Source organism: Humulus lupulus, chromosome 5, assembly GCF_963169125.1.
Source record: "Humulus lupulus chromosome 5, drHumLupu1.1, whole genome shotgun sequence".
In the NCBI taxonomy this organism is placed as follows: Eukaryota; Viridiplantae; Streptophyta; class Magnoliopsida; order Rosales; family Cannabaceae; genus Humulus; species Humulus lupulus.
The window spans coordinates 126884213-126895874 of record NC_084797.1 but is presented as its reverse complement, the minus strand read 5'-3'; the positions used below and the strand labels follow the sequence as shown (position 1 = coordinate 126895874).

General features: G+C 37.8%; 1 protein-coding gene and 2 non-coding genes across 3 annotated transcripts; 2 read left to right on the top strand and 1 right to left on the bottom strand.

Annotated features, from left to right (window-relative positions):
* The first annotated feature begins 1139 nt into the window (after window positions 1-1139).
* Window positions 1140-1246, top strand: LOC133780838 (small nucleolar RNA R71). Its single transcript, XR_009869648.1, has one exon. It is a non-coding gene; the product is annotated as a small nucleolar RNA R71 (small nucleolar RNA).
* Window positions 1247-5876: 4630 nt separating this feature from the next.
* LOC133779455 (uncharacterized) lies at window positions 5877-6901 on the bottom strand. Its single transcript, XM_062219415.1, has 2 exons — window positions 6381-6901; window positions 5877-6132 (listed from the first exon to the last, which is right to left on the bottom strand). Exons 1-2 carry the CDS (start codon window positions 6899-6901, stop codon window positions 5877-5879), a joined length of 777 nt encoding a protein of 258 aa, XP_062075399.1.
* A 1591-nt stretch (window positions 6902-8492) lies between these two features.
* On the top strand, window positions 8493-8599 carry LOC133780781 (small nucleolar RNA R71). The gene has a single exon (XR_009869599.1). It is a non-coding gene; the product is annotated as a small nucleolar RNA R71 (small nucleolar RNA).
* Window positions 8600-11662: the final 3063 nt, after the last annotated feature.

Here is an 11662-nt window from a genome sequence, read left to right as displayed (position 1 = left end):
TCCTTGTAAGAATATCTTTCATGAATTTTACATAGTTAGGCATTTGTTCAAGTGCCTCTACCAGTGGGATGTTGATATGCAACTGCTTCAACATATCTAGAAACTTCTTGAATTGAGAATCCAACTTTTGCTTCTGAAAACGTTGAGGAAATGGAGGTGGCTTCTTTGAAATTGAGCTTGCTGGTTGATAATGCTGCGGTATCCCTGCAGTATCCTGGGCAGAGGCAGATTTTTGTGCACTAGGAAGTTCAACATCTTTTTGGAACTCCTCATTTATTTGGATTGAAGAGGGCTCACCCTCGTGCCCAGACTCGGTCTTGTCCTGCTCCAACTCCTTTCCACTCCTCAAAGTGACAGCTTTACAATGTTCCTTCCCCATACTCCTTGGATTCTCGGTATCACTTGGAAGTGTACCGTGGGGTCTATTTCTAAGCTCATTAGCTAGTTGCCCAACTTGATTTTCTAAGTTCCTCAATGAAGCCGCTTGGCTCTGAATCATGGCTTCGTTCTTCACTATATATTCCTTCAACATGCTCTCAAGAGAGCTAGATTGCATTGTCTGTTGTTGTGGTCTTTGTTGTGGAGCTTGAGGGGGGTAACCCGGTGGAAAATTTGGTCTTGGAGGCATTGAAGGATTACTAGGGCCAGCTCCTTGATTACTCCATGAAAAATTAGGGTGTTGCCTCCATGATGGGTTGTAGGAATTAGAATAAGGGCCATTCCTATTTTGGTTCCCCATATAACATACAACTGCCGGATTAGAAGGACAGTTATCAAAAGTATGACCCTCACCACAATACACACAAGAAATGTTCTCCAAATGCCCCATTTGTGTCCCCATGGGCTGCCCCATTGACTGATTCATTCCCATATTCATTGTCTTGAGCATATTAGAAATAGAGGAGACTTGGGCTGCCAAAGAAGTGATGGCATCTACATCATGAATACCAGCCACCTTTCTACCTGTAGACATTCTAGAAGTAGGCCACTGATAGTTGTTGTTGGATATCCTCTCAAGTATTTCATATGCCTCATTATATGACTTAGCAAGAAGGGCCCCATTCGCTGAAGCATCAACCACCATTCTAGTGTGGGCATTCAGACCATTATAAAATGTCTCCATCTGGATGCAATGAGGAATGCCATGATGAGGGCATTTGCGCAACAACTCCTTAAACCGCTCCCATGCCTCATATAAAGATTCTTCATCAAGTTGCTGAAATGAAGTAATCTCATTGCGGAGCTTGGCATTTTTAGTGGGGGGAAAATACTTCATCAGAAACCGCTCAACCAACTCTTGCCAAGTACTCACAGAATCAGAAGGCAAAGAGTTCAACCAAGCTCTGGCTCTGTCTCTCAAGGAGTATGGGAACAACTTTAGTCTCAAAGCATCCTCTGTCACTCCAGGCAGCTTGAAAGAGTCACTTACTTCAATGAACAAGCGAAGGTGAAGGTGGGGATCCTCTGTTGGCATCCCACTAAACTGACCCACATTTTGAAGCATCTGGAACATGACTGGCTTCAATTCAAACTGGGCTGCCTGAATTTCTGGTCTGACGATGCCTGGATTGAGCTCATTGAAGAGGGGGAGAGCATATTGCCTGATAGCACGATCTCTGTCATCAGCCACAATAACTGCATTTTGCCCATTGTTGGCAGCTACTCCCCCTTGAGCAACTCCTGCTGTATTTACTGGTGGATCATGAGCGACTCTTGGTAGAGGAGCTACCGTCTGGGCGGCTCCCTGTTGAGCTCCTTGCTCAGCATCCATCACTACTACTTCCCTTTTTGACTTTTGTATTCTTCGCCTTCTTCTAAAAGTGCGCTCAATTTCTAGATCAATGGGAAGTAGTTCAGGGTCTTGATTCTCGTTCATACACTGTATAAACCTGAAAATGCACGAGAATCACCCAAGTTAGCACAAAAGAAAGAAAAATTAAACCAAATTGCAAGATAATCAACTTTACAATAATTGACTTTAAGCAATCCCCGGCAACGGCGCCAAAAACTTGTTGCGGATTTTCCTAAGTGTGTGCAAGTGTACACAATCGTTGAACAAGTAATATAATGAAAGTAATTTTTATCGTCTCCTCAAGGATTGCTAAACAAATATTGTAAAAATCATCATCAAACAATTTGGGGTGCAATTAACTATCCCTTTTTTTTTTATGACTAATCAATTAAACTAAAGGACAAAAAGAATTAAATAATTAATTTAAGCGGTTAACAATAAAGCTGGAATGTGAAAAATTGCGATTACTATGATGATAAAAGTTAGGCATATCAAATCCCCCTAATTTGTAGTCTTGCCCCTGATGTTGCAACAAAGTTCATAGCAAAGTTCTCTTGTAACTAGGATTTCCAATTTAATGCACATGCCATTTTTCCAAATGCTCATGTTAAAATTCCATCAATTAGATTCGCATATTCCTATGCTAAATTTAATTTCAAGAACATAATTCCTAACATCAATCCTTCAAGTTTGCAAGGTGAATAAAATATTCCTAAGTTATTCACTAATCAATACAAAAGTACCAACATGCATCAATCAAGCATTTCCACTAATTTTTACCCTTCCGGAATTAAAACTAGCTTGTCTCTCACATAAGTTGATCATTCTCAAGCAAGAGATTTGCACAATAAAAATAGCTTAATTGAACAAGAGAAAAATTTCATAAAATAGTCAACACTTTGGGGGCAATTGCAAATTAGGGTTCATCAATACCCCTAACACAAATAACTTAAGTCATAGTAAAAATACCCAAATCACCATAATAAATATTCAGCATTATCTCAAGAGTTTAAGGAAAGAGAAAAAGAAAATAAATTATATGAAAGTCGAGTTTAGAAAAACAAGCCAAATTGATAGAGATATTCTCTTCTTGTCTTCTAACTCTTAATCCTCTTCTTCTTCTAGCTTCCTTCTCTTTCCTCTTCTCTTCTTGATGATTCAGCTCAAAGAAATTCAGAGAAAACCCCTTCAATGGAGCTTGGGCGGCTGGTACACTCCTTCTCTCTCTATATTTTTTTGGTGAAAAAGATAACCCCTTTTTTTTGGGCTCACAAAGGGTATAAACCCTCTCCTTCTCTCTCTACACGTGGGGGACAAAATTCTGCTCCTTTTCAGAAGTTGCAGCTCCTTTCCACCTCATCTAAGTACATGCCAAGTGTACAGACTTTAAGTTGCTGACTGTCCATACTTTGCTGCAGCAAAGTTGACTGATGTTGCAACAACAGCCAGAATTTCAGCTCTAATATGATTTCCTTCCACATGCTTCACTAAGCTTTCCAAGCACCCTCTTGCTATGCCTTCAAAATAAATACCACATTTTTAGAACATAATTCCATTATTTTCCACAAGAGTTATCATTAATTAAAACAAATTACACAAACAAAGTTAAGAGACAAAGTGACTAAAACCACACAATAACAGCCCAAACACTCAATTTCACCTAACTTTTTAAGTCCAAAAGCTCAATTAATAACTCTAAAATATAGAGTTATCAGAGAGCTAAGTGTTTATTATGTTAATCAGTTCTGAAGGTTTCTCCTTACTTACTAAACTTACCTAAGGCTTGGAAAAGACCAAACCGCCCCTAGCCTAAATCCATACTCTTTAATGCCCTTAAGGGAAAAATGGTCATATGACACCACTTTCCCGCTAAACCTCATATTCCATTTCAAATTCCCAATTAATCCCACTAATCTTCCAAACACTAATATTTTCCCCGAATTATAACTCATACTCCAATACCCCTGTTAATTCAACAAATTACTAAAATACCCTAGGCTCACCCCAAGTCGGGTATTAATCCCCGATGTGACTTTACTGCCAAATTGCTTACTAGGATCGTCTCGTGCTACACATCTCAAATATGTCCACATAATAATGTGGTCTTACTCACAAAACACATATATTTACAAATATACCCTCAGCGAGTCAAAATTACAAAAAATGCCCTTTTTAACAGAAACGAGCCTATAAGCACATTTAATACACTTAAACATGCATAAGTAGTCATATCATAATATAACTCATAAAATTTACACATATAATTATAATTAAATCATACTAACACATAAACATCTAATTACTCTCTCCTGGCACACTAATCAAGGCACTAAACCTTATTAACGAATTTGGGACGTTACATTTATGTTTCAACTCCACTAGCAAATGACATGCTTTTCCAAAAACCAAACTATGAGGTGACATGCCAATAGGACTTTTAAATTTTTTCCTATAATCACATAACGCATCATCAAGCTTCTTAGACCAATCTTTCCTCGAACTATTAACTGTCTTCCCGAGAATGTTCTTCACCTCTCTATTAGATATTTCTGCTTGCGCATTTGACTGAGGATGATAAGCAATTGTTGTTCTATTCCTCACTCCATATTGAGCCAACAAACCGTCGAACTTTTTATTGCAAAAATGAGTCCATTCATCACTTAGAATAGCTCCAAGAGTACCAAACCTAGTTAAAATATTCTTATGAAAGAAATTAAATACCACATTCCCATTATTAGTTGGGGTTGCTGCTGCTTCCACCCATTTTGAAACATATTCCATAGCTAACAAAATATACTTGTTATTATATGATGATGGAAAAAGTCTCATAAATTCTATCCCCCAAACATTAAATATTTCCACTTCTAATATACCATGTAGAGACATCGCATTCCTTCTTGATATATTTCATGTTCTCTGACAGCGGTCACAAGCTTTTACAAACTCATTGAAGCCCTTAAATAAAGTTGGCCAATAAAACCCACATTGTAACACTTTAGTTGTTGTGCTTGTCGCCCCAAAATGGCCACCAAAATGAAGAGTATGGCAATGAAACAAAATAGACTACATCTCTTCTTCTAGTACACAACGACAAATAACTTAGTCGGCACAATGTTCATACAAAATCGACTCTTCCCAATAGTAATGCTTGACCTCAGAATAAAACTTTTTCAATTGTAGCCTAGACATCTCTGGATGTATAATGTTGGTAGCTAAGAAGTTAACATAATCTGCAAACCACGGTACCTCATTACTAGCCTTCACTTCAAATAACTACTCATTAGGAAAAGCATCATTAATGTGGAATTTCTGCATACTTGGACTCTCATCAACCTCTAATCTAAACAAATGATTTCCCACCAAGTTCTCAGTCAATTTCTTGTCTCTAATCTCCATATCAAACTATTGCAACAATAGAACCCAAGGAATAAGACATGGCTTCGCATCTTTCTTGGTCATAAAATACTTAATAGATGAATGATCAGTGTCTAAAATCACCTTATTCCCAATAATAAATGGCCTAGACTTATCAAAAGCAAACACAATGGCCAAGAGTTCCTTTTTTGTAGTTGCATAGTTAACTTGACAATCATTCAAAGTGCGACATGCATAATAAATCATTCTAAACACCTTGTCAACTCTTTGATCCAACATTGCTCCAATCGCATAATCACTCGCATCACACATCAACTCAAATGACAGATCCCAATTAGGTGCAACAACTATGGGTGCTGAAATTAATTTCTCCTTAAGTACCTTAAAAGCATGGCGATACTTCTCATCAAATTTAAAAGGAACTCCATTCATCAGTAATGTAGATATATGCTTTGAAATCTTGGAAAAGTCTTTAAAGAATCTTCTATAAAACTATGTGTGGTCAAGAAATCTTCTCACTCCTTTAACTGAGACAGGAGGGTGTAAATTCTCAATTGTTGAAATCTTATCTACCTCAATTCCCCTACTTGAGATCTTGTGCCCTAGAAAAATTCCTTCATTTACCATAAAGTGGCACTTCTTTCAATTCAAGCCTAAGTGTGATTCCTCAAATCTCTTCAGAACTAGCTCCAAATTGGCCAAACAATTATCAAAAGAAGAACCATAAACTGAAAAAATCATCCATAAAGATCTCAATACCCTTCTCTACCATGTCAAAAAGTATAGCCATCATACACCTTTGGAACATTGCAGCTGCATTACAAAGTCCAAATGGCATCCTTCTAAACTCAAAAGTACCATACGGGCATGTAAACGTGGTCTTCTCTTGATCCTCAGGTGCAATAGTAATTTGATGGTATCTTGAATACCCATCTAAGACACAATAATAGTTATGGCCTGCCAACCTATCAAACATGTGATCAACAAAAGGCAGAGGGAAGTGATCTTTTCTAGTGGCCTTATTCAGTTTACGGTAATCTATACATATCCTCCAACATGTAAAAGTACGAGTTGGAATCAATTCATTATTCTCATTCTTAAACACCGGCATTCCTCCCTTCTTTGGAACTGCTTGCACTAGACTCACCCATGCACTATCTGATATTGGGTAAATCACTCCAGCATCTAACCACTTAAGAACTTCTTTACTTACCACTTCCTTCTTATTGGATTTAATCTTCTCTGAGCATCAATTGTTAGTTTAGCATCATCTTTCATCAAAATTCTATGCACCACAATCGATGGGATTATTCCCCTTATGTCAGCTAAAGTCCATCCAATAGCAGTCTTGTGAACTCTTAATACTCTTAATAACTCTTCTACCTCCACCTTAGAGAGATATGAAGAGACTATAACTGGAAGGGTCTCCTTTTCTCCAAGATATGCATAACGTAAATGCTCCTGCAAAGCCTTCAATTCTAAAATAGGTGGTTTCTCAATGGACGGTAATGGTCTCTCAGGCCCTTGTCCAAGTTCTTCAAACCTATTCTCTCTCAATGGTCCATATGATTGTATCCAATTCAAATAACTCACTACCTCCACACAATCCTCTTCTATTACGTCATTGATTGTAAGACTGAACTCAAGAGAATCTTCAACTAGCTTCTGACTTGCCACAACTCCATCTATCACATTAACCAAATAACAACTATCACTTTCACTAAGATAAGTCATGTCCTTGAATACATTGAACACTACTTCATCCCCTTGTACTCTCAACCGTAATTCTCATTTTGCACATCTATTAATACTTGCCCAGTTGCTAAAAATGGTCTCCCTAGAATAATTGGGACATTTTCACCCTCCTCCATATCAAGAACAATAAAATCCGCCAAAAAAATAAACTTATCCACCTTCACCAACACGTCTTCCATAATACCTCTTGGGTGCTTAACTGATCTATCTACCAGCAATAATGTCACTGTAGTGGGCCTTGCTTCTCCCAACCCAAGTCTATGGAATACGGACAATTGCATCAAATTTATGCTTGCCCAAAAATCACACAACACATGCTTGCATTCAAACTCCTCAATGGTGCACGGTATAGTAAAACTACCAAGATCTCTTAAATTTTGTGGGAACTTTCTTTGTAAAATTGCACTACACTCATTAGTCAATTCTACAGTTTCATAATCTTCCATCTTCCTCTTGTTAGACAAGATCTTAACATAAACTTCACATAGTTAGGCATCTGTTCCAGTGCTTCAGCGAAAGGTATGTTAATATGTAGCTTCTTGAACACCTCTAAAACTTTGCAAACTGTTTATCTAAATTCTGCTTATGGAGTCTCTATGGATAAGGAATCTCTATAGGATGCTCAATGATCACTGGTGGTACCAATTCTTTCTCTAGAAGGCCTTGAATAACCATATCTTCACTAGACTTCTTCTCTGTTGTGCCTTGTGCCTTTTTCTCCTGACTCATCTCCTCTGACTGATTTCTCTTTGGCTCTTCATACTGTGTTCCACTTCTCAAGGTAATGGCTTGGAATTGTTCTTTAGGATTCACCTAAGTAATTCTAGACAAATTTCCTTGAGCTCTATTTGTCATCAAAGTAGCCAACTTCCCTATTTGAGTCTCCAAACTCTTTATTGATGCCCTTGTCTCAGTCATGAATTGGTTTAGTACATCAGGCTGTATTTCAGGTTGGTTCATGGGCATTGGCTATTGTGGTGGTCTATTTTGTGGTTGATAAAAGTCAGGTGGAGTATGTTGATAAGAATATTTGGATTGTGGGAAAGGTTGTTTATTTTGTGGAGGTTGATATTGTGGCTAGGGTTGAGGATAGGGTTGTTGTGTGGTTTGATTATTTGACCATGAAAAATTAGAGTGGTTCTTCCAACCTTTGTGGTATGACATAGAAAAATGATTATTTGTCTCTGGTAAATTCTTATGGCTTGTACTTTTTCCATGGGCATGTTATTCATATCTAGGATAGGGCACTAGTTTAGTAGATGGGCACTACCACTTGTCTCAAATAAATTTTGTACTTGCATAGCTTGGGATGGGAGATTAGTCTGTTGTAATTGTTTCATTAAAGTTGTCACTTGAGTTGTAAGCATGGACATAGCATCCAATCCAATCATGTCATCCACCTTCTTCAATTGTCCCCTCTCAGTTGTTATTCATCGCCATCTCATCTAAAAATTCATTAGCTTCATTAGCACTTTTGCTCATGAACTCACGTCCTACTGCAGCATCTATTATGGTACGAGTAGTACCATTCAACCCATTGTAAAAATTGTGAACCAGCATCCGCTTCTTTATACCATGATGAGGGCACTTCCTTAACAGCTCTTTGAATCTTTCCAATGCACCATACAACAATTCCCCTTCAGTCTTCTAGAAATCATTAATCTCCCCTCTCAACTTTGAAGCTTTTTCTAGAGGGAAAAACTTTGCAAGGAACTTCTTGGCTAGTTCCTCCCATGTTGTAATAGAATTGGCTAGCAGAAAAATTAACCAACTCCTTGCTCGATCGGTTATTGACAATGGGAACAACCTTAGTCTAATCGCATCATCACTCACCCCATTCATCTTAAAAGTTGCACACAACTTCAAGAAATTGGCTATGTACAAATTAGGATCTTTAGTAGGAAACCTCCCAAAATAAACGATAGACTACACCATTTGTAATACACTCGGCTTGATCTCAAAATTATTCGCAACAATAGTGGGCTGTTGGATGCATGAATGCACTCCTATGACTGTAGGAAGCACATAGTCTCTTAGCGTCCTTGGTCATTGTTCCATAGGGACCTCTGCAATATTTGGAATATTATTAACATTAGTAGCATTGTTACCTACATTTTCTTGATTCTCAGCCATGGCAAAGTCCAGCCTTCTCTTAATCTTTCGGGTTTATCTGCATGTTCTTTTAATTTCAAGATCTACCAGTATCAATTCATTATGTCTACTTTGTTGCACATACCAATATTTCATGAAAACACAATAACCATGAAAAATTGAATGAGTGGTACAATAATAAACCAATTTAGAATAAAAATTAACTATATTGATAATACTACAGTCCCCGGCAACAGCGCCAAAAACCTTTTTTGAGAATGTTGAATTATGCAAGTGCACGTAATCGTAACAAGTAATAAAGCGATAAATCAAGTATCCTTTCCACGAAGACTGTTATTAACTACAAGAAATTAATCTTTAATTCTAATTGATTTGACAAATAATGAATCCAGAATTTATAAAACTATAGGAATAAAAAAAACAATAGAGAACTCAATACAAAAATATTAACTCAATGGAATAAGAATTGAGGTTATTAACATCATCAACTATCCACCTATGTCTCTATAATGTGAGTTTAAGAATTCCTATCTCTATTGGGATAGTGGATTAAAATTGTCAATTATATTCTTACTATGACATATAACTCTCTACAATAAGCAAATCTCCTACATCTCTATGGTAAATTAACATATCGCAGGCATTAAACACTTAATCCCTAAGCTACACAAATCATACAGGTACTCTCGTCTAATATAAATCTATGATTATTTATCTATAGCATATTTATCTGTCAATTCATAGATCTCATGTTAAAATCATATAAATCATGCAATTAGTGGCCAATTAATCACAAGCATTAAGAACAAGATAAATAATTCACAATATTGATAGGAAATTCAATAAAAATTCATTAGATCATCATAAGGTTTCAAGAGAATCCATTAACACCCTAAATAAGAAATTAGTTTATGCTAGACATAATCAAATCCATTAAACTAAATATAAACATCACTACAAGAGAAAGCAAAAGAAGAAGAAGAAAAATAATGATAGAACTACGTAATCTCTGAGCTTTCGCCTCCATAGAGTGTTTTCTTTAATCTCTCCTTAGGGTTTTTTTTTTATAAAAAAAAAACATCATCATATTGCTAATATAGTTGTTTGTGTTTTTAATTTGAAATTCCACTTTTTCCCCTGTGTAAAATACCCTAACTCTCACTCTGACTGCCTCAAGAGCCACGACCCAATAATGAAGCGTCGCGACCCATGTCCAAGAATCAAAATCTATCTCATCTCTGCCTCAACAAGCGTTGTGGTTCTAATGCAAGTGCCCCATGCCTCTTATTCACCAATCAATAGCATCGTGGCTCTCAAAGGTAACATCGTGGCCCTCTACTTTTCAATATTTGGCGTCTCTGTCTAATCGCAGCGTCGCGCCTCTAATGCTCAGCCCCGCAGCTCAAATGCATTTTTTTTTACCAAATCACATCTTTTCGAGGCCAAACACGGTCATTTATCAATTTTTCCATAAATCCTTAAATATCATCAAACACAGGCAAAAAAAGCATCATACTACACAAACATTACTAAATAAGCTCAAATAATCCCTAAAACACCTCTCTAAAACACTATAAAAACTACTCTATCAGAAGAGCATGCATCTGATCTTGTACCCGACATTGCTAGTCCTCATTACTGTATTGTAGGTGCTTAAGCGGTTGTCTGGGTCAATAGTCCCATCGTAAGGTTCCATGTGAGGTATCTTGAATCCGTTGGGGAAAGGTGTGCTCAAAATATATGGAGCAAATGGCTCGAGCTTCTCATATGAGTCATAAGCCCTATCCTAGTTTTCCCTTCTTGAAAGAGCCTGAACGCTTCGTAGAGCTGGTTAATTCTTTCTTGAACTAATTCCACCAGAGGAGGAGCCTGTGCCACTAGGAGCTGGTTATTGTTCATAAGAACTCCAGCTCCTTGTTGCAGTATAGGGTTATAGTAATTCCGATACACAAGTTGTAAGGGTTCCTTTTGAGTGTTCAATGTGCCCTCAAGTCCGAGTTTGGCCAGTTAAATTGCCCCCAGTTCTGGTTCAGAAGATCTCAAAGATGAAGATGATCATTCGGATAATTTTTCATAATATCTAGGCTTGATGTTATACACACTCACCGACTTGGTATAATCCTAGCTTCCCTCAAGGAAGCCAACAGTTCTTTGTGGCTGTTGTTGCTATTGTGGGGCATATTGTCGAGGTGGATTATTAATGTGCACCCTGACTCCAGCAATACATGACCTCAACATATCACTTCCTGATGGTTGGGATAGCCTAGCCTGTCTATGCCCTAATGTGCCCCAGTGGGACCTCACGATCACCCCTATGCTCAAGTCTAGTTTGACGGCTTCTATCCTGACTTCTACTCCTAACACTTTGGTTAAGCCACTGAGATGCCCTTTCCTTGGCTTGGTTTCCACTAGGAGCATGCTGGGGTACATCTGGAGCTGGAGATGGATGTTTAATGGGTGATGGAGGATACCTAATTGGAGATGGAGGTGGTCTCTCATTGTTCGCGGGTGGCATCAGTGGTTCTGGGTTATTATTCCAAGCTGCTTGCGGTGCAGCAAAGTTGTTCCCAATGGAGACTGGAACCTCTCTTGGATGGTTGATTTGTGAGTAGTTTCAAGTTGACACCC

Bases quoted from the DNA above. Each gene is read 5' to 3' on its own strand.
- LOC133779455 (XM_062219415.1), bottom strand. From the start codon at position 6,901: ATGACTTATCTTAGTGAAAGTGATAGTTGTTATTTGGTTAATGTGATA. The intron at 6,133-6,380 runs GTAAGTAAAGAA...CATGTTTGATAG, and splicing joins AATCCAATAAGAAGGAAGTG to GTTGGCAGGCCATAACTATT.